This window comes from Vombatus ursinus, unplaced genomic scaffold (assembly GCF_900497805.2).
Source record: "Vombatus ursinus unplaced genomic scaffold, bare-nosed wombat genome assembly UNPS02014973.1, whole genome shotgun sequence".
Lineage (NCBI taxonomy): Eukaryota > Metazoa > Chordata > Mammalia > Diprotodontia > Vombatidae > Vombatus > Vombatus ursinus.
Genome location: NW_020954751.1, coordinates 7,811,600 through 7,835,688, shown reverse-complemented (window position 1 = coordinate 7,835,688; position 24,089 = coordinate 7,811,600). Strand labels below are relative to the sequence as shown.

Here is a 24,089-nt window from a genome sequence, read left to right as displayed (position 1 = left end):
GCTGGGGCCTGTAGAGCCAGATTCCCTTTGGGGGAAGGGGTGAGGATCACAACTTGGGCAGAAACCCCGTCATACCTGTAAATTTCTCACTACCCATCTCTGACTCCTGGCTTTCTTCCAGTCCCAGCAAGAACGTCACCTTCTTTGAGAAGGCTTTCCTGATCCCCTAGAATGCTTCCCTTTGTTGATTATCTTCAATTTATCCTGTCTTTGTCTTGTTTGTATTCACTTGTTTTCCTGTTGTCTTGCCTACTGCTAACCCCACATTAGACTGTGAGCTCCTTGAGAGCAGGGACTGTGTTTTGCCTTTCTTTGTCTACCCAGTGCTTAGCATAGTGCCTGGTATGTAGTAGGTGCTTAATTAACCTTTATTGGCTGACTTTTTTGCCTTTTTTTTATCCCCAGCTCTTGGTACAGTTTCTGGCACAGGACAGGTGCTTAACAAATGCTTTTTGACAGGAAATGTCAAAAGTGGAATTTGGACCTAGATTGTACTGATTCCCAAGTTGGACTGTGACATACTGCCTGTATACTTTGCTGGGAATTTTTTACTTCTTGGAAAAATAGAATACTTTGGTCTATCTATGATCTCATTGTTGTGGGTAGTCCCTCCATAACAGGATGATAGCAAATCTAGAAAGTATTCAAAGAAGAACCCTATATAGAGCTTATAGAACAAAGACCTTCTCAACTCCAAGCAGTGAGAGAAAGATGAACATTTTCTTGTCAAAGAGCAGAAGAGGATGAATATTCTCACAGTACATGATAAACATGTTAAAATACAGAAGTACTTTGGAAACAAATAGGCTTTGCTGCACAAACCAATAGTAAATATTAACAGCAGGTCTGGGCTGTTGGATTTCTCAAATTTAACCAAAAGTAGTGTATCTCTGGATAAAGCCTCTGAAGTGGCTAAGTTCCAAGAGCAGAATCACAAAGCACACTCCATGAGCAGTGGCCACATGAACTCATCTAACAATGTGTTGATAAAATAGTGTGGAACAAATGTCTGAGTCATGCAGATTTGTTTATAGAAATGAAGAGATTTTTTTAGAGTGATTCTGGATCTGGTGATTGCTCTCTGAAATTACAGAAAAGTTATGTTTGAGGAGGTCACGTTTATTGATCTATACAAATTATGCAATGAAGGTGTAAGATATCATTGTTGCATGTTGGGACATTTGGGACAATATGGAAATTCATTTTCTTGACTGCTTGTTACTAGAATTTTCATTTTCATTCTTTTTTTTTTCTTTTTCCCAATAGGGAAGGGATGGAAGAAAAAAAAAATACTCGATAATTGGAGGGAAAAAACCAATGTAATTAACAAAATAAAAATAGATATCATTGTAGACTACAAAAGAAATTAACATCTACTGCATACCTAGAAAGATCAGGTAGCTAACATTATGTGCCAGAAACTTTCTTCATGAACAAATAGATGACAGATTCTCATACTACTAATAAAAAGTCAAAAAATAGTCTTGAAAATTCAACACATAAACTGTCTTGACAGCAGGGTATCATTACCTATAGAGAACTATTGTCCACAACTGCCCAGAAAGAACAGAGCCATAAAAATCTAAAAACATTTTAAATAGATGTCTCTATATCTGATCTTATAATCTTTAAAGCACATGGAATGAAAAAGCTCTCAAGGCATAGCGACATAATGGAGGGAAATTAAAACTGTCTGAGAACTAAATGTCATCACTTTCCTCTGTGCTATTGGAATTTTCCCAAGCAAAAGGAGTTTATACCCCAATATTTTCATTAAGTTACAGAAGGCAGTCATTTATTTTACACCATTTCCATCTTAATCCTATGGGAAAAGTTAAGATAAATGACATAACTGATGAGGAGGAGGAGGAAGAGGATGATATTCTACCTATTATGGTGGAATTTTCAGTACAGTGGAAATTTTCAGTTTCCCATATTGGCCGTGTCCCAAAATGGAACAATGATATCATAATAGCTTTACCTGCTTCATTGCATAATCTGCATAAACTGACAAGTGGTCAGCCTTTCCTTTAAGACCACCAGTCAGGGAAAGACAGCCTATTCTGCTTGGGCTAACTGTTATCCAGTTGTTATCTAGTGGCACAGAGGGTAGAGTTTTGGACGTGGACTCAGAAATACGTGACTTCAGATTCTGCCTCAGACACTTAACTAGTTGTGTGACTCTGGGAAAGTCACTTAACCCCTCTAAGCCTGGGTTTTAGAGGCTTTATTATTATTCTCATTTTGTAGCTAGAGATAATAATAGCACTCATTTTCCAGAGTTGTTGTGAGGTTTGAACAAAATAACATATGTAAACACTGATTTTGCAAATCTTAAAACACTATATAAATGCTAGCTGTTGTTGCTGCCGCAGTTATTGTTCAATTTATATTGTAAATTCTGAGGAGGCAGGGCCAGTATCTCTTTAATTTGCTTACTGTCTTCACTATGTATAACACTCCCACATAAATTCAAGTGGTTGTTCATATGGAAACATGTTTGACAGTAAATTATAAAAGCCCTTCCATGTAAGAAGCAGTTTCAAAGTATCTACACAAAAGTAACCTCTGGAAAGCTGTTATACATCAATTGAATCCCATTGGTAGTTTTGAACCTGGCTGTGAATTTTGAGGCGTTTATTGTGAGCGAAGTCCCTTGTTGACATTATGGGATGAAGCCATAGTTTTAAACATAACTAATCACTCACCATTTGATCCCCTTTAGGGGAATATGTACCAAGAACAAGTAGATGATGATTTTAAAATGATTTAATTCTTAGCTCTTTTATGATTTCACGTGATTGAAGTGTTGTATTCAAATGTAATTTTACTTATCTTTGCTGATTTGTAAGATTATAATCTTGAAATCAGAAGCCACGTGTTACTCATCTTTGAGTGCTTAAGGCTACCCCCTCAGATCCCTTCTCTGGCCTCCTGCATGTGCCAGCCCTGTACCTCCCAGGTTTCCACCTGAGGCAGGAGAGGGTATGGATATCCAGCTATCTGATCCACCTGTAGTAGTAAGCTAAGTGTCTGGCAAATGAAGGAGTGAATGAATTGTTATTCTTGATAGTGTATGCATTCAAACAGGTGCCTTTTCAAGGGGTAATTGAAAAGTGGCTATGCTTGATCCATAATGACTGTGCTGACAGTATCTGATGATCTTTCTACCCTTGATAGAGAGTTCCAGATTCTAAAAATTTGGTAGTTGGAGTTTTCAAGAGACACTAGATTTATTCGTCCTTGATTCTACTTTACATAAACCCCTCCTACTTAACCAAGTGTATTTTGAGTTCAGGTAAAATGAATGGTGTTTAGTTGAAAATGACAATTATTCTTTTTTTTCTGTTCAAGAAACATTTATAAGTTTCCTACTGTGTGCCAGGCACTGAGAATCCCAAGACAAAAATGAAAAAGTCTTGGTTCTCCAGGACCTTCCATTGTACTAGGGGGATGAACTATCTACCAAAAAGATTAATTGGGAGAGCGAGAAAGGAAGGGAAGGCATTAAGCACTTACACCACACTAGCTATGTGCCAGGCACTGTGTTAAGCACTTTTACAAATATCTCATTTGGTCCTCACAATAATCCTGTGAAGTAGGTGCTATTATTATCCCTATTTTACCATTGAGGAAACTGAGGCAAACAGGATAAGTGACTTTCCCAAGGTCACACAGGTAATAAGTATTAGAGGCCAGATTTGAACCAGATCTGTCTGACTCTAGGGGAGATTTGGAAAAAGTACTGGTTCTAAATTCAGAGGACCTGGGTTCAAATCTCAGCTCTACTACTTATTACCTGTGTTTCTTTGGGTGAGTCAGTTTTCTTTTCTGGTCCTCAGCTGTATCATTTATAAAATATAAGGGATGGACCAGATGGTTTCTAAGTCCTCTTCTAGATCTGGACTCTGATCAATTCCAAGTACATTCTTCATTCTTCTGCCTAGGCAGCTAGATGAAGCAGTGGATAGAGCACCAGGCCAGGAGTCAGGAAGACTCTTCCTGAGTTCAAATCCAGCCTCAGACACTTACGAGCTGTGTGACCCTGGGCAAGTCACGTAACCTCTGGCTCTGTTTCCTTACCCATCAAATGAGAATGATAATAATAGTACTTAGCTTCTAGGGTTGTTGCAAGGATCAGTTGACATAACATTTGTAAAGCTCTTAGCACAGTGCCTGGTACATAGCAGATGCTTAATAAATGCTTATTCCCTTCTCTTCCCTGATTTTGCACCTTGGTTTAAGCTGTCTTGGAATATCCTTGAAGATCTTTCTTCTTCACTTGTTGAATGCCCATTCTCGTCACTCAGTTTTCTGCTATAAAACAAGAGTATTGAACAGTTGTTCTCTCAGGTCATGGGATTTCAGAGTTTGAAGAGACCTTGTAGGCAGAATGAATCATGTATTTTCAGACATAGGCAGCATGTAGATTTGTTTGCTTGGCCATATGTATTTATTACACAGAAAGGGGGGAGCAAGGAAAGTGGGATAGCCTCTCTCCCTAAGAAGACAAGAAAACAAAAGTGCAAAGAATTTTTAAAAATACACAAGGCAGTATGAATGATGTTCAGAATGGGACACAGAAGCAGGGGACTGCTAGAATTGCTGAGTTAAATCAAATATATAGTAAGTTACAATGAATTTATTGAGCATTTAATATGTTTACTAAAGTGCTAGGGATATATCTTACAAGAAAAATCAAGATGTAAATAGGGAATTTACAGGGTCTCCTACAGCCTTCTTTATCTGTCATTGATATAAGGAAATGCCTATGTTGCCAGGTTTGTAATAATAGAAAGAATTTTTTTTTAATTAAAGAAACCTCCCAGCTATTCCAACCTTCACTTGAACTTGAAAAATCTTTTTATTTACAATACCCCAGATAGATAGTCCTTTGCTTAATAATTCTAGCAAGGAAATCCACTTGCTCACCAAACAGCCCATTTTACCTTTGGTTAACTAATTGTTTTTTCTTACTCTGATCAATACAAATGATCCATGACAATTCTAAAAGACTTTTAATAAAAAAAAAAATGTTACCTACTTCCAGATAGAAGAACTGATGGACTGACAGATGATGCTCTGAGTGCAAACTGAAGCATTTTTCCTCTTTATTTTTCTTGCTTTTTCCCCCCAGCATGTCTCATGAAGAAATGTTTTGTATGACTTCATATGGATAATGAGTACCATATTTCTTGTCTTTTCAATAGGTGGGGGAGGGGGGAGGGAGAGACAATTTGGAATTGAAAATAAAAATTAAGAATTTAAAAAAAAATCTTCCAATTATGGCTCCTCACAACCTAAATTTTCTTCTTTGTAGTTTCTATTGTTTGTTCTTAGTTTTCCACCAAAACAGGCTTACTCCCTATTCTCTTTATAAGAGCCCTTTACATATTTGAAGACATATTTTTAGGCTCCCCTCCCAAGTTTCCCCATTTCTTTTAAGCTATTTTCATATGGCATGACTGCAGTCGTTTGTCATCCTGATTGCCACCTTGAATAGTGTCTTTTGTCTAAGATGTTGTATTCAAAGCTGAACACCATTACTGCTTATGTTTTATGACGAGGGCAGAGTACATTGAAACAATCATATCCTTAGTCCTGGACAGTATATGTCCCAGCATAACCTAATAAAAACTTTAGTCATGCACTAACAACTTCTTTTGGTTTGCTTTTCTCGTAGGATTCAACTCATTTTGATCTTTAGCGCTTCTGACAGCATTCTTATAGGACCATACCATGCTTTTTGCCCTATGCCATTACCTTCCTTTACAACTATTTTCTGTGTATCTTTTTAGAATCTAAAGTGGTTGGTGAGTTCCCTGTGGATTTACATCAATGTTTTTAGATAATCACACCTTTTCTTTCTTATCAGAACTGGTTTTCTTTATTTCAAAATTTATTTTCCTCCTTTTTCCTTCCTTTCTTTCCTTTTCTTTTCTTTGATAGTAGGTTTCTGTCTCATACCTAGCCTGGAAGTACAGCTGCCATTCATGGGCCTGATACCTCTGCTGATTGGCACAGATATTTTAACCAGCTCCATTTTTGACCTAAAAAGGTTTATCCCTCTTTAGATAGCCTGGAAGCCATCTATTCCCAGGGGCTTGCCGTATTGGTAACAGCCTTAATGTGTACACCAGATTGACTTTAGCCTTCCTATAGCTCAAAATTTCAGGACTCAACTAATTCATCAGCCTCAGCCTCCCCAGGTAGTAAGAGTTATAGGTGTGCTTCACTACAATAAACCTCAGAATTTCATTCTTAAGAGCTTCTAGTTCTAGGTAAACGTTAAACTATGAGATATACTACCTGCCTTTCTTTGAAATTTTGAAATCTGTCCTCCGCAAATCTAGGACATGTATTAGACTTCCCAGCTTTCTATACCACAAATTGTAAGACTGAGTTGTTGCTTTTAGATAAGGTTTCCCATCTTTCCCAGTTCCCCATAGGGTCATTAACTTAGAATTAGGAGAAATCTGGGAGCTCATCTGGTAACTTTATTTTGCATTTGAGAAAACCAAGGCCCAGGTGGGTTAAGAGACTTGCCCAAGGTTCCACAGATAGTAAGTAGAACCACTATTTGAATCTAGATCCTCAGAATAAGTCAGTTCCTCCCTGTTGGTGAGAATTAAATTCAGAAAATAATTTCCCCTCATTGCTTCTACTTTTAGAAGGTTGAAATTATCATTAAGGTAATTCAGGAAGTTATTAGTTCTGCTTTTTGGCAAAGAGAGAGTTCTAGCATCTGTCTGGATAATTGACGTTTCCCATCACTAATATGATTTTCCAGATTTGCAATCTGTTTCCTGAACTTTTCAGCAATTTCCTTTTTTCTCTTGATAGTCTATAATATGCCCCAACAATAATTATACTTCTTTTTCTGCTTCCATTGATCTTCATCCCAATTTTTTCTACTATTCTTACCTTTCTGGTTTCTCATTCTCCTAACATGAACATATCTGAATATACAATGTTACTCTGTCCTCCTCTTTAATTAAACTCTCCTGTTCTTTTCTGAATAAAGCATGCCCTTCTAGAGCCATATCTAGTCATGGACTTCATCCCACCAATCTTAATGATACCTGTGAGATCAGTTTTTTCTTTATGCATGACAATCTCTTGTTAATCTTATCTGTTATCAATAGTTTCTACAGAACCATTGGAGGTTACATATTTTGTTACTGGATCCTGCTTTGGATTTAATCTCACATGAGTTTGTGGGTGTTTCCACTTCTTGTCTTCCTACATTGCCACTACCCTGTTTTCTCTGTCACCTTTCCTTTTCAATTTAAAGCACTTTTAGTTAGATTTGCAAATCTCTAAACCATTAGTCTTTTTAAAAATGTATATTATTGATATATGTTGTTTTAAATCATCTACATTGCCCAAAGTATTCTTCCCCACTAATTCTTCCAAAGATCATCTTCTTGCAAGAAAAAATTAAAAAGAAGGGAGAGGGAAACAGTTTAGTAAAATTAATCAATTAATTAAAAAAATCTGACATTATATGCAGTATTCCACACCCATAGTCCCTCACCTCAGCAAAGTGGTAGAGGCAAGTATCTTCTTGTGTCTTTTCCTGGGGGCCCAGCTCAGTACAATTATAATTTCCTAGCATACAATTTCAGCAAAATATACTTGATCCTATAATTCTTTTAATTCCTAGCCATCCTATAGTGGTCATTATAAATGATATTTCCTCCAGGAAGCCTTCCCTGATCTTTCTTAGTAAATTATAATTTTCCTTCTTAGACTTTACTTAAAAAAAAAAACCTAATGCTCATAATGTAGTGTATTATTATTTCTGTTTGTGTCTTATACTGTTTCTAAACTAGGCTCCATAGAGAGAGATCTTACATTATGTAAACTTTGTCTTTCTCTAGAATCCAGGGTAGCGTTGGGCACACAGTAGTAGAAGCATGAGTTATATTATGGTAACTTTTATGTGTAGTATTGTAACTTTTTTTCATTTTTTCATCATGTCTCCATCACTTAGTGCCTTGTACCTATTTGGCACTTAATATTATTGGGTTAGATTTATATGATCAAAAATCCTGAGTCACGTAAGAGGGCAGATGCTCAGTGTATCACCATTCCATTTTCTCCAGTTTGAAGGGTAAGTGTGGTGTGTGATGAAGTTTCCTTTTCAGGATCAATATGAAGTATAGTTACAACATTATTTATTATGTATGTCACCTGCTCAATCAGTGGTAATATGCATACTATCAAATCTGGAGAGATTTACAAGGGTGTAACTGATAAAGTTTGGGGTCTCCAGAAGGATCTTGACTATGAACTGACTTTATATGTGAAGCCGTAACCTTGTAGGTGATAAAAGATCTGCAGTAGGTCAAGCCACCCCTGTATGGTGAATTTCATGCTTTGTGTTAATATTCTGAAAGGAGAAATACCTTCTCAGATTAATGATAGATATATCTCCCAAAAGTGAACATTAAAATGTCTCTGCAGGCTTCTCAAACAGGCATAAAATCTTTTGCATATAATACAGCTATAATAAATATACCATTTATTATTTTAAAAAAGACAGAAAGCTCTTGAGAGATAAAAATAAATATTAGTGAGGAATCCATAATGGCCCCTGGGCTGAGTAGACTAGGTGGAAGGCTCCAGTGGGGCAACATTTCTCATATAGACTTTGGTACAGCTGCTTTTTTAAATAAAAGAAACAGGAACAGCATAAGCTTGAAAGTTTATCCTTTTTATGTAGATGAAAAGCTGCTAACTACCAGAAGGAAGCTGGAGGGAGGCAGAATGGGAGGCCTTGCCATTATGTTGGCCAGTAACTCAGGGAGATGGAAAGTCATAGCTAAAAATTTCAAGGGAAATAATTAGAACTTCACAGTAGGGAAATAGGGAGCTTCTAAAACATTAAAGAGATCGACACTACAGACAAAGAATTGACAGTGCCGTCTGCAAAATAGGGACGTGCAAAAAGTGTTGTGTGGCTCCCTTGTTATTTAGGACTTTATTTGCAGTGTATGTACCTGCTTTATTAAAAATTATTCATTATTTTTCATATCCAGCTTATGAGAACCATTAATGTCTCTTTGTCCATTTTTTACAGGTGAGCTAGCTAAAGCACAAGGAGGTCCATGAACATCAATATGTAATACTATCTTTTACATTTCTTTGTATCCCCAGTGCTTAGCATAAAGCCTGGCACATAGTAGGGTCTTAGTAAATGGTTATTGGTGACTAAAAATAACACTTACACGGTACTTTGTAGTTTACAAAACATTTTCTGTTTATTATCTCTCTGATTGTCACAGTGGCCTTGTGCGTATTTAATTGGTTCCATTTGCAGTGAGAACACTGAGACCTGCTGAGGGGTAAAAATGACCTTGCCCAAAGTCATTCAATTCTAAAAAGGCAGAGCCCTGACTAAACTCCTCATCTTCTGACTACTCCAAGGCCAGAGTTCTTTCCATTTTATGATAAAATTTCTTTAGAAAATATAAAGCCTTCTATAAAAATAGGATAGAAGTGTTAAAAGTGTTATATCAGTAGATGCCTTCTGTCATACAAAGTTAAAGACCAAGGCAAGCGTCAAGGTTAAATGACTTAATTTTTTCTTGATTATTCCCCCCCCCCCCCCCCCGGTAAATTCAAAACCCTAGAGAACTTTAAAATAAATAGAAATTGTTAATACATATTTTATGTTAACATTTTTACACGTTGGTACCTGCTCCTTCACTAAGCCATCCTCCACATAGTTGCCAAAATGATCTTTGTAAGCACAGGTCTGATCATGTGACTCCTCTACTCCAGAATTGTCAATGGCTCCCTCTTGTTTGTGAGACAAAGTACAAACTGCTCAGCTTGGCATTTAGAACCCTTTACAATCTAGCTCCAGTCTTCATTGTTTGTTTTTTTTTTCATGCTTTCCAAAATATAGCCAAATTAATCTGCTTGCCATTCCTTGAACTTGGCATTCCATATCCCTTCTCCATGCCTTTGCATAGCGTATCACCCTATGTCTGGAATATATTCTGCCTCTTAGAACCCTTCCCTCCTTTAAGGCTCAGCTCAGATTCAAATACTACTTAAAATCTTTCCCTGTCCCCTCAATTATTAGTTCTGTCTCTCTGTCTCTGTTCCTCTCTCTCTCTCTCTCTCTCTCTCTCTCTCTCTCTCTCTCTCTCTCTCTCTCTCTCTCTCTCTCTCTCCTCTGCCTCTCTGTGTCTTCAAGTTATTTGGTATTATACTTTTGACATGTTATTTTCTGTTGGGGGGATGCAAGCTTCTTTAGGTCAAGGACTGTTAAAATTGTGTCTTTCTAACCTTTTCCCTTTGAATTAAGGAGAGGCTTAATGGACATTGGCTTGATTTGCTAATCCAAAGGGTTTTTTCAGGAGGAAATAAGGAACCTAGGATCTCTGCCTCTTCCTTCTCCTCATATGCTTTCTTCTTTCCTTTGTCTTCTCTCACTGGAATTTCTATTGCCTTCTGTGGAAAGAGCAAGCTAACACTAGCAAATCCAAATGTTCCTTCCCTTTTGGCCCAAGAGTATGTTGGGTGAACCCTTCTGCTGTTGTCTTCAGCTTGTCTTATATTCTTTGCTGGATGTTTGAGGGATAGTCTTCCCTAAGAAATGCCTGCCTGTTTTTTTTTTAACATTTGGCTTGCTTTGGGATTTGGGACTGTTCCAGATGTTTGAGGTCACTGGAAGGCTGATCTCCAGATAACTGAGGTTTTACTGTAATGCATCTATTTCAATTTCCCCCAAAATTTCCATTTTATTTCTTTCCAGGAAAAAAAAAAAGGAAGAAAACTTTTCCATAGCCTCAAAGTATGTGTAGAAAAGCTTTACTTTTTAAGCAAACTATTTTCTACTTCACGTCTTTCTCTATCACCCGTTTTTCCAATTCCTAGTCTTATACTTAACCATTAAGGCACATTAGCTTTCTTCAAATCTCTAATTTACAGAGATAAAAAATAACTAAGGGCAGTTTAGCATCCCACCTCCAACCCCAGCTGCCCTGAACTTGCATGTGATTTTACTACTGGCTTGTTGTGTGACTTTGTACAAGTTAATAGTCTTTTTCCTAATCTATAAAATGAGGGGCTTGTAGCTGAAAAATTGTTCAAAAACACCAACAATCAGATGAATGCAATTTTAAAAAAAAATTTGCGTTACCACTTCACATCAAATTTTTTCTTGTTATTGTTGAGTCGTTTCAGTCACGTCCAACTCTTTGTGAGCCCATTTCGGGTTTTCTTGGCAAAGATACTGCAGTGGTTTGCCATTTCCTTTCCCAGCTCATTTTACAAATAAAGAATTGAGGCAAACAGGGTGCCTCGCACAGGGTCCCGTAGCTAGTCAGTGTGTGAGGCCAGATTTGAACTACTGAAGAGGAGTCTTCCTGATTCCAGGCCTGGCAGTTTATCCACTGTGCCACCTAGCAGCACAGATGTGAAAAGATGGGAAAATTCAAGGATGGAGCTACTACTGAAAAACAATTATGCAAGAAAATTATGCAGGAAAAGTTGCTAAACTGTATCCTATAACTCACTCTTGGGTTTTATACTCAATGACTTTAATGAGGTTCAAGAATAGACCTATGTGTGCAGATATTTGTAATGACAAAAAATTAGGAACAAAATATGTTCTTTACAATTGGTAAATCACCAAAAAAAATGATAGGATATGAATGTAATGAAATATTATTACAGTGTAAGGAATGGCAAATATAAAGAATTCAGAGGAATTGGGAAAACTTTTATGAGGTGAAAAAATGAGGAAAGCAGAGCCAGAGCATATTTTTTTTTGAGAAGTGACTTTTGCATCAAAACAAAATGCTGAAAGTCCTAGTGTAGTTTTAAGCTAGTAATATTATTATTAGTGATTAAAATTGTGCTAAGACTTTGGAGACTTCCTGTATATTAATATTTTATTTTTAATGGGAGAATTGGACTAGGTAGTCATTACGGCCTCTTCTGGCTCTATCATTTGATGACTATGTCTTAACTGAACTTGAACCTAAAAATCTAAAAGGCAAAAATATGATATGGGCATAAGTTCTAATTTTATTATTATTATTACTATTGTTATTGTTATTATTATTATGTTGGTAGACTTTGTCTTTTGCATTTATGAGAAAATCCTTTTCTGATAATTATTGAATTATGCCTGTCTTTTATTACGGTTAGAACTCATCCTCTCCCTTTTGCTAAATAAAAACATTTGGAACACATGTCAGTGCCAACTTTATAAGTACTGTTAAATTTCGTATACCTATTTTATGCTCATTTCTACAGTGGGCAAGTTAAAATTGACTTTTAGGGTTACTCTTGCTGGGAAAAAATAGTAATAACCTCTGGCATTTGTTTAGTATTTTTTCATTTTTTGTCCCCTAAAGGACTTTCACATTTATTCTTCTGTTTAGCCTTCACAATAACTAACCGAAGTGAATAGTTAAGATTGCTTTTGTGCCCATTTGTTGTTGTTGTTTTTTTGGAGGCAATTGGGATCAAGTGACTTGCCCAAGGGTTACACAGTTAGTAAGTGTCTAAGCTAGAAATGAACTCAGTCCTCCAGACTTCAGGGCCGGTCTTCTATCCAGTGTGCCATAAGTCCTCATTCATAAGTGTGTTTAGGGGTCAAAAAGTTGGAGAACCTCTGCTCTAGATGAGAATTCTGCAGCCTGTCCCACCCTACATTGAATTACCATGTATTTGCTTTGCGTGTGTTTGGTATTTACTTATATATGTACATCTTGCCTCTCCTGGTAGAATCTTAATTCCTTGAGGGCAGAAATTGTTTTGTTTTTGTCTTTATATTGCCACCACCCAGCATAATATCTCAGCACAATATCTGACATGGACTTAATACTTGCTGATTGAAAAACAGCAATATTTAAAATGGTCTTCAGTTGGCTCTGGATGCTCTGCACTCACTAGCATCATTACCACTAAAACAAATGAAGCACAGTGTCTCCAAACCCTCAGTACACTTTTAATCTTAAAACTGCACTAAAACCTTGGGGAATTATTCTCACCCAATACTTTGAGGAAGGTAGTGCAAATACAATAATATTATCTTCCTTTGAGAGATGATGAGTCAGTGATATGAAGTGGGGCAAGTGAACCCTCTGCTTTGTATTAGCTATGTGACCCAGTGTAAGGTACAATGGAAAACCACTGTCTCTAGAGTTAGACAACCTGATTTCACTTCTTCCCTAGCAGTTTCTACCCATATGACCTTGAGTAAATACTTTCCTAGGCTTCATTTTCCTCATCTGTAAAATGAGGAAGGATCAGGGGGAAGTTGGCTCTTAGTAGCTCTAGGTCTTTCAACTTATGAATCAATCTAGAAATCCTGTCCCCTTGAGGTCCAAGCTGTCATGACGCTTCTGTGATGATGTCTCCCCTATTTCTCTTAGCTTCAAGTGCCTTCATTATCCTGGGGTTTTTCCCTTTTGTTCTGATTCTTCTTTCACAACATGACTAATGTGGAAATATGATTAATATGGTTGTACATGTGTAGCCTACATCAGATTGCTTGCCATCTTGGTGAGGGAGGGAGAGAGAAAAAAATGTATAACTCAAAATTTTATAAAAGTGAATGTTGAGAACTATCTTTACATGTAATTGGGGAAAAAAAACTTTTAAGTGAGTGGAGGGGTAAAGAAACCCTTTAAGACTCTATTGTTGCCAAGTTACTTCATCTTTGAACCTCAATTTTCTCACCTGGAAAGGGTGGAAAGAATTCTCTATTAGGAATAAAAGGACTTGAGTTCAAATCCTTGCAGCAGCTTAGACCTTAGTCAAGTCTCTGAACTTTATTTTTCTCGTTTGTAAACTAAAGGCAGGAGTTGATTACTTGAGGTTAGGAGGTCTTCAGGTGAAGTCTGGGTGACCACTTGTCAGGCATGTTATAAGGGGGATTCTTATTCATATAGGGTTTATGGTAAATGACCTCTGAGGTCCCTTCCAATGTCCAGACTGGATAGTACCTCTCATATACAGAGTCACAGAACTAGAGAATTACAAGGAACTTTAACAGCTAAATAGTCCAACCCTCTTCTAGAAGGAAGCCTCACTTGCCTGACAAGCAGTCACATAGTCTTGACTTAAAAACCTCCAAGGAGGAGAAACTCACTATTTCTCAAGACAGCCCATTCCAATTCTGAACAACTCTGATTATTAGGAAGATTTTCCCAATATCAAGCCTAAATTTGCTTCTTTGCCACTTTCACCCATTTCCTTCTTTATCTGCATGACCACTGTCATGTCCCTCCTGAATCTTCTTTTGTCCACACTAAACATTCCCAGTTTCTTCCAGCCAGTGCTCATTCACCTTCCAGGTTGCCATCCTTTGGATTGCTTTCCAGCTTCTGGCTCTCAGAACTGAACACAATATTCCCAATATTTCATGAGGGCAGTACAGAGGGCCTGTCACTTTCGTGTTCCCAGAAGCTGCTGTCTACAGTAGGTGCCTCCACTTTCTCTCCTGTCTTTTCTTAATCCTTACAATCCAGCTTCCAGCCTCATCATGTACGGATCCTTCCCCTGGAAGAATGTAACCTCCTTGAAGACAGGTGCTGTTCCATGTATGTCTTTGTATCCCCCAGGGTCTAGCACTATGTCTCACACATAGTAGGGGCTTACTACATCCTTGTTCAGTTGTTTGTAGGATTGAGTAGTTTCTAAGTAATCAGTGCTTTAAATAACTAATCATGAAAAAAATGACGTTTTGTCTCTTCCTTTTCAGATCATGTACAGAATGAAGAAAACTATGCACAAATTCTAGATAAATTTGGAAGTAATTTTTTAAGTCGGGATAATCCAGATCTTGGCACTGCTTTTGTAAAGTTTTCCACGCTTACTAAGGAACTATCCACCCTGCTGAAAAATCTGGTAAGAAATTTCAAAACTGAAGTTTCTCTTAAGGCACTATCAAAATGCATGTACAAAATAATTAACAATTTCCATGTCTGCCAAAGAGAACCATTTAAATAATCTGGTAAATTGATGGAGGTGTGGAAAGGGCAGAGAAAGTCGATCAGAGGCACAATCTTTTCATTTCTGTTATACACAGGGGTGTCAATTGGTAAGGTAGTTTGAATGAATCTAAAAAGATCTACAAATATTCTGTTTCAGGTGGCACAGTGGCTAGAGCACCAGGCCTGCAATTAGGAAGACCTAAGTTCAACTCTGGGCTTAGATGCTTACTAGCTGTGTAACCCTAGGCAAATCACTTAATCTCTGCCTCAGTTTCCTCATTCTAAAGTGGGGTTAATAATAACACTTATATATATATATATATGTGTGTGTGTGTAACTCAAAATTTTATAAAAGTGAATGTTGAGAACTATCTTTATATAGTGAATATATATTCTTTGTATAGTGCTTTAAGGATTTCAAAATGCTTTGTAAATATCTCATTTTATCTTCCCAACAACTCTGGGAGGTAGGTGCTAGTATGTGTTCCCCTTTTACAGATAAGGAGACTGAGGCAAATATTAAATAACTTTCCAGTCAGAGCCTGGATTCAAACTCCAGTCTTCTAACTCCTTTGTCCATTCCTCTGCTACAATGTCCAGTTTCTCACCAAGCATAGTTATAATGGAATCCTGCTGCATGCAATTAGACATTTTCTTCACTTTCCTTCATTCACCTCATTCTCTTTTCCTGGAATCCCCAACCTTTTACCCTAAGGGAGGCATCATAGTACAAAAGAAAGAGGATCTAGAATCCCCTTACCTCCTAGGGTTGTTAAGTGTGGATCAAATAGGATAGCATTTGTAAAAGCACTAAGCGAGGTGCCTAACACGTGATAGGATCTGTATGAACGTTAGTGATTAGTAATGCAGAAAGTATGAGTATTCCTGCACAATAAAGAGGAAATGTAGTAATCAGTGCATTGTAGGCACTGGCTTTCTGGAGGGGCATTGGATGTATTCTCCACTAATTTTTTAAAAATACCCATACCATTTTCTCTTTCCTCTTTCTTCTCTTTCTGTTCTCCTATTACTTTTCCTTTTTTTTTTGTTTCCTTTCCTCTTTTTCATAACTTCCCTGAGCTTCAGTGTCCTTATCAGTATAATGGAGGGAAGTATACTGGTCTTGCCTACCTCACAGGATGTTTATGGGAGGGGAAATCTCTTTGTAACTGTAAGAGCTACCAAAGGTTGTCGTGATGGGGCCAGGATTGGAATTAGGATCTGGGTTCAGATACCTCCTCTGTTGCTTAATATCTGTATGACTTTGAGTAAGTCTTTATGTTCCTGGATGTTAGTTTTCTCATCTCTAAAAGGGAGTTGAACTAGAAGACTTTTAAGATCATTTCCAGCTCTAGGTCTATGTCCCTATGACTCTTAAGTCACAAACTCTCTGGGTCTCATTTTCCACATCTTAAAAATGAGGGGGTTGAACTAGATTGCCTTGAAAAGTCATTGATTATCTTAATAATATCATGAAAGGTAGGTACTGTTATTATTCCCATTTGGATAGAAAGGTGAGCCTGGAGTCAGGAAGACCTGAGTTCAGTTCTAGCCTCAGATACTTATTAGCTGTGTGGTGCTAGGCAAATCACTTAACCTGTCTGCCTCAATTTTCTCATCTGTAAAAGGAAGATAATAGTAGCACTTAACTCCTGGGGTTGTTGTGAGCACCAAATGAAATAGTATTTGAAAAATGCCAGTGCCTGGCTCATAGGGCACTTTATAAATGCTAGCTATTATTGTTGTTGTTAAACAGTTGAGGAAACTGAGGCAGACAGAGGTTAAGTGATTTGCCCAGGGTCACACAGCTAGTAAATTGAGGCCCACTTGGAATTAAGGTCTTCTTGACTCTAGACCCCGCATTCTATCCACCACACCACCTAGCTGTCTCTAAGAAGTAATAATAGTAATGGATGAAGCTAAGGCTGAAGCTAAAGCTGTTAATTATTTTCTTTTTTTCCTAAGCTTATATTTCTGACTAAATTTAAGTCAGCAGCTAACTCATTTCAGTTGCTTCACATTACATGATGGGACAATTCCAAAACAACATTTAAGCAATTGAGAGTACACCACTGCGAGTTCATTCTTCTTTAGGGAGGGATCAGCTGCTCCTTTATCATAGAATCTTAGGAAACTGCTGCCTGCTTCCAATCCTCCTGGGTGTTTTAGCTCAGTATTAAATTTCCCAAATGGTGAGGCTTTCAGCTCTGGCTGAGGGGGCTGTGTGCCTTCCACCATGAGGTCTCACTGTCTGGAAATTTTCCTTGCTGTTTTAGTCTATATTTTCCTTTCATCTCATCTCTTTTCCTACCAGTATCAGTTAATCTTGCTAAACCTGTCTTATTTCTGAATCAGCTCTTTCTGACAAGAATAGAAATGAGTTGTCACACTGTGATATAATGCATTGTAATACTATGTACCCTTGTGAATATTTGTAACATTGGGTGTTATGAAAATACAGTGAGAGAGACAGAGAGAGAGAGTGTGTGTGTGTGTGTGTGTAACTCAGTCTGTTAGAAATGAAATGAATATAGCAGCAGGAAGATATCATGATGAGGAATGAAATAAACACAAAACTTTGAAATTGGGAGCCCTGGGTTCCATTGTCAGCTTTGTTGTTGACTGGCGACGAGAGCCTGGACGAGTTTGGTTTGTCTCTCTGAGCTACATTTTCCTCATTGATACAATGAGAGTCAGGTTAAATGATTTCTAAGGGGCCTTCCAGTTCTACAGTTCTGGTCTCAAAGAGTGAGGCCTGTGGTAATGGCAAGAGCAGCTCATGTTTCAGAGTGCTTTCTTCATCGTCACCCCACAAGGTATGTAAAGCAATTACTGTTTTCCTTATTTTATAGATGAGGAAGTAGAGGGTCAGAGGCTTAAGTGAATTGCCCCAAATTACACAATTAGTGTAATTGTGAGGCTAGAATCAAACCCTTATCTTAGGGTTACACTTTGCTATAAATGGTCATTTCCATACTATTCAAAACTAACTGACCCTTTTACCTAGGATTATATGATTAATTCAGAATTGTGTAGTGAGGTGGAAAGAGCCAGTGCTTTTAACCTCTCTGGGCCTCAGTTTCCCCATCTGTACAACAAGGAGACTAGACTATATAACCTTTAAGGCTCCTTCTAACTCTAAGTCTTGTGACTTGATACACTAACCTACTCTGAAGCATAAGAACACTTTGATTTTCTATGAGCTCTTCTTTTTTAGCTAAGAGTAATCATTGCTGTCATATTATCCTGGCAGGGAGAATCAGCACTCTGGGATGTTTGATAGAAAACCAGGTACTTGATTAAGATTATGAGATCACCCATTTTTAGAGCTGGAATGCACTTTAGAAGGTCATCTAGTCCGTGAAAAATTGAGGCTCAGAAAGATTAAGGGATTTTCCAGATGATACCCACGTATTAAATAGCAGTCTCTATTCAAACCTAGTCCTCTGCCCCAGGTCTAGTGCTCTTTCCACTATGGTGCCTGCGCTCTGAGACTACACCCAGTTTTGTACATTAGACATGCATTCCTTGAGAGCAGGTACTGATGGGGGTGTGGGGGGGTGTGGGTGGTTTTTTGTTTTTTGCCCTTCTTTATATCATCCATGCTTAGCACAGTGCTTGGTGCATAGTAGGTGCTTAATAAAGGTAGTTGACTAACTGTACTAGCTTAAATAATAGAGGCACCATGGCTTAATGCAAAGAGATCATACTGGTATGAGACTTTGGTTTGAATTTGTCTGTCACATGCCAGCTGTGTGACCTTGGGCAGTCACTTCTCCCCTTTCACCCTTAGTACTTTGATATGTAAAGAGTATATAATAAGACCTTCCCGGTCTATATCATAGTGTTGTAAGGCTCAAATGAAATAATGCTTTTGTTAACTGTTAGAAAGCATTATATAAATATGAGCTGCCATTATTACATGATTTGCCCTGTCAGTTAAACTACTAAAACCAGCTCAAAGGTGCCTTGTGTATCAGGTGTTTTTTCCACTGGTGTATGCTATCTTAAGTATACCTACTGCTTTCCCTTTCTCTCTCAGTCATGAAGTACAGAGACTACTGGCCTAATCCCATTCTGATTGGCATGGGAGGTTTTAACTGCTCTGTTTCTAATGTGGGCCGTTTCACCTTCCTTAGGCAACTTAGTTGTTCCTCTTCTCTCCTCCCCCACCAATCCTGGGGGCTCACTAGATTAATACTAACCTTAGTGCAGGTACCCAGTTGGCTTAGCCCATTCACTGCAGCATAGAACTCCTGAGCTCAAGAGATCCGCCGGCCTTAACCTCCCAAGTAGCAGGGATTACAGACAAAAGACACCATTCTTGGCCTCTTCTATTTTAATGTCATTTTGTTCTTGAAAATAATATGTTAAAAGAGAAGTCATGAAAATGTTACTACTAAATGTTTCTTAGCTCACTTGGCTGCCTGAAGTATGCCGTTACTCTGTGACCCCACTGAAGCAGCAGGCAAGTGAACTGAGAATTCCATTACTTCAATTTCCAAAACCACAAAATGGGGACAGGAAGGGAATAAATGGTGGCTTGGAATCGATACGTTTCAAAGGAAGTATATCAAGGAAAACCATCTTAATGCCTATCCCTCTTAACAATCGCTTAGTGAAATGGAAGGTGGGGGGCAGAGAGAGAGAGAGAGAAAAAATATACCTCTTTTTAAATAGTGGGAGGTGCCCAAATCCTTTAAAGCACTGCCAGGCTTTTAATGCCTTTCCCTGGTTTCTCCTCCAAGCTGAGCTTTTGGAAGTCTCCTGTAGTTTGCATAAGAGCTGGGGTCCTTTTTTAACGGTTAAAGAGCAGTTATTGCTTCAGAGCTGTTGAAGTAAAGCAAAGATTTCTCCAGCTGTAGAACATTTCCTGTTTGCAATCTCTAACTATGGCAGTATTGTGGTTAGATTGGGTTTTTCCCCCCCTTTTAATTTTTCTGGGTTTTTTCCTACCCCTCATGACAGATTTCCAGAGATAGATGAAGAAAGTACAACTTTATGAGGTTAGCTTCATATCAAATAGATCTTGACTCCCTTCTTTTGCTTCCCCCGTCTCTGTATCCTTCTCTTCTCCCCCTCCCCTTTTCTCTTTCATAGCTAAGAGAGGCTGGAAGAACATGGGATCTCAGAGCTGTAAATTGGCAACATCCCAGGTATTCCATGTTGTATTATACATGAGAAGTTTCATCTTCTTACATGATGTTAAACTGTGGCTGAAAAGATAAAACCTTTGATCTGTCAGATTTCACATCATGTTCTGTCAAACTTTGCTGCCAATTAGTGTTTTTTGTTTTGTTTTAAGACTGGATTTCCATATTTCACCCAGGCTGGAAGCAAAGCAGCCATTCATGAGCCCAGTCCCAAAGCTTATCTGCATGAAACTTTGAGCTGCTCCATTTCATACTTGGACCAGTTCACCTCTCGGGCAGCCCGATGACTCTCTGCACCTGAAACTTTCACCATATTGATGCTGGACTTATTACAGATACCCTCCAGATTGGTTTTAGCCTTAGATCTCCTGAATTCAAGAATCCATTAGGCTAAGCCTCCCTGGGGAGCAGGGATTTGGGCATGAGTTATCACACCTGGCTGCCACTTAGTATGAGGGGGCACTTTATAACATGCAGTATGCCATAGGTTTTTTTCTAAAAACCGTAAAGTACTATAGAAATGTAAATTGGGTTGTTACAATTATAAGATGGCCATCTGGATCAGTCCTGAATTTTACTATCTCTTATAGTATTTCACTCTTCTTTGGAAAATAAGGCTTGTTTCCCTCTTTCTTAGGCTAGAGTTTTTGATCCAGATCTGTGATTTCATTGATCTTAGGCACTTCTTTTGTGGATACCCTCTCTGCTGAAGCAGATTGACAGGTTTTCTGTAATTTGCAGTTTTGCAGAGTTGCCCTGGCCGCTGAGAAGCTTAAGGGACTTTACCTTGGTCATACAGTATTTTCAGAGGAAAGTCTTAAATCCAAAGCTTTCCCTCATATCTACAACCCTATGTTGTAATAGTGCACTCAGAGTAGTAAGATACTGGCCTTTTTGCTACTCCTTGCAGGTGACTTTTTCCTTGGCTGTCTCCTATGCCTATAAAGCCCTTCCTCCTCATCTCTACCTTCTGGCTTCCCTGGCATCCTTCAAGTCTCTGTTTAAATGCGACATTGTATAGGAGACCTTTCTCAACTCCTACTACTAGTGCCCTCCCACTGAGATTACCTCCAGTTTATTGCTTATTTATCTTGTATGGACCTAATTATTTGCATGTTGTATCCCCCATTAGAATGTGAAACTCCTTGAAGGCAGAGATGGTTTTAGTAGTGGTGGTGGTGGTGGTGTTTTTTGTTTTTTAATCTCCAGTAGTTAGCACAGTACTTTGGACATAGTAGACTTTTTGTGAATGCTTGTTCAGCTCTTTCACTAAAAGTACTCTTGATGCCATCAAGGTGACCCTGGGTTTCCAGAAGCTACACCAGCAAAGTCCCAGTTCTAATGGGTCCTTCCAAATTGGGTAGGCTTTGAAAATCGGTCTGTCAATGCACTCTATGGCTTTTATCTGAGCATCAGCATAGCTAAATTAGGAGAGCACCATTTCCAAATGGTTGGTCATTGGGTTGTGATTTTTCTTTTGGCTCTAGAAACTCAAAAAGACCAATTACTAAATCATAGAGGGGTTACTGTCTACATTAGTGGAAGAGGGAGACTACACATTGATGAAATCATGGGACCTTGAAGTATAGTAAAGTATAAGGCAATGATTAACTCTGTGATAGAGATGTTTAATTAAAGTAGAGAAAATGTGATTTAATATCACTTACACTTTGGTATCCTTCTAGTTTAAACCTTTAAAATTGTAAAAGACATCCATGAAAACTGGTAATTAGAAGTTCTGAGAGTTGATCATGATTCATTCAGAGACTGTGAAATGTCGATTAAAGTAGAACCAAAATGTGGGAGTTGCAGGAAAGCAGATACCAGTTTGATATGAAGAACTTCCATAGTGGTTTTGAAATGGAATGAGCTCCCTAGTGAATAAAATATTGAGGTATCTGAGCCAGGGAGTGTATGACCATTAACCAGGGATGTTCCATCACCCTAGTGTTTCTTGCCTGACTATGGCAATAGCCTCCAGTTAGGCTTCCTACTTTCAGTCTTGCTGTCTGGACTCCATATTGCTATTCCAGAAGCATGGGTCACTCCCTCGCTCAGAAGGTTCATTGGCTAAGTTAAAATACCAAATACTCCTTTTGGCACAATCTAGCTCCATCTTAACCTTTTTAGACTGATTTCACATCATTCCCTCCCATGCACGCTGTGCTCCAGCTGAACTGGCCTCACGATTGGCATTCCATCTTTTACCTTCATTCATGACTTTGCATGGCAGCCTCCTATACCTGGAATACTCTGCCTCCTCACACCCATCTCTTGCAATATTTGCCTCCCTTCTAGACCCAACTCAAATGCCATTTCCTAAATGAATTCTTTCTTGATTTTGCAGCAGCAGCTGGGTAAAGTATCCCCTCCTAACTCCCACCCCACCCCCCAAACTTATTTTGTATTTACTTTGACAGTTACTGTTTCAGAGCTGGCTAGGTTATGGATCTGGAGTCAGGAAGACCCGAGTACAAATCCAGCCTCAGACACTTATTAGCTCTGTGACCCTGGGCAAGTCCCTTAACCTGTCTGCCTCAGTTTCCTCATCTGTAAAATGGAACTAACAAGAGCACCTTCCTCTGAGGGTCATTGTAATGGTCAAATGAGACAATATTTGTCAAGTGCTTTGCAAACCTTAAAACACTTTATAAGTGCTAGCTCTTATTATTATTTATACTTTCTATTTACTTTTCTGTGTGTGCATTACAATGGATAGAGCCCTGAATTTGGAGTCACAGAATCTGTTTTCTAATCCCAGCTCTGTTACCATCTGTGTGACCTTAATGCCTCATCTGTAAAGTGAAGAAGGTTTGATTGGATGGTCTTCAATATTACTTCCCCTCTAAATCTGTTACTGTCTAATCCTACATTGGTTCTCCTAAAAGGAATATTTTTCCTTCCATTTTTGTCTTTATTATCCTCAGCACCCCTACCACAATGTCTGACCCATAATAGTACCTAATAAATGCTTGTGGAGTTGACTTGAATGTTGTAGAGGGGATTTCTGTATCTTCTTCAAACTTAAGGAGTCCATGTTTATAGGGCAATGAGAGCGTATCACTCTAATGTGTGAAAGGAGTTCAGAAGCCATTCAATTGCATTAAATGCCACTAAGCATCTATTAAACACCGTGGTCATTTAGTCCAAACTCTTATCTACTATCTATTGAACTTTTCCAGTTGGATATATTGGAGACATCTCCAACTCACCATGTCCAAAGTAGAACTCACTTTCTTTCCTAAACCGCCCATCTTTTTTAGTTCTCTCCATGGCACCACCATTCTTCCAGACTCTCAGGTTGTAAATATGAGTGCTGTCCTTGACTCATCTGTTTCCCTCACCCCCACATAGCCAATCATTTGTCAGATCTTGACATTTCTACTTCTACACATCTTCATTTACCATTTACTCACAGCTACCACCTTAATTGATGCCTTCATTATCTCTCATCTAAACTATTGCAATGCCTTCCTAATTGGTCTCCCTGCTTCAAGTCTCACCCTACTACAATCCATCCTCTATACAACTGCTAAAGTGATTTTCCTTAAATGAAGAGCTGACGATGTCACTCCTCTGTGCAATAAATTCCAATGGCTCCTGGTTGCCCCCTGGATAAAATACAAATTAATCTTTTTGGCTTTTAGTGCCATTTTCATCCCAGCCCTAACCTTTCTGCCCAGTTTCATTTTGCATTGCTATTCCTATCTCCATACCTTTGTACTGGTCATCCAACAACTAGAATGTTCTCCCTTCTCTTCTCTGCCTCACAAAAATCCCCTGATTAGAAGTAATGGGTAGACTACTGGTTTTTGAGTCAAGAAGACTTGATTTCAAATCCTACCTCAGGCACTTGTGACCACGTGACATCTCAGCCTCAGTTTCCTGGTTTGTAAAATGAGAATTATAATAGCACCTAGCTTACAGAGTTGTTATGAAAATAAAATGAGACAAAGGCACTACCTTCTTG

General features: G+C 38.4%; 1 protein-coding gene across 3 annotated transcripts in view; it reads left to right on the top strand.

The window, feature by feature from the left end:
• Positions 1–24,089, top strand: part of ASAP1 (ArfGAP with SH3 domain, ankyrin repeat and PH domain 1) — a 482,413-nt gene that overhangs the window by 291,207 nt on the left and 167,117 nt on the right. For all 3 annotated transcript variants that reach the window (XM_027845500.1, XM_027845502.1, XM_027845501.1), the window contains one exon: positions 14,735–14,880. In XM_027845500.1, coding sequence (XP_027701301.1) covers positions 14,735–14,880 — 146 coding nt within the window. The remainder of the gene's footprint in view (positions 1–14,734; positions 14,881–24,089) is intronic.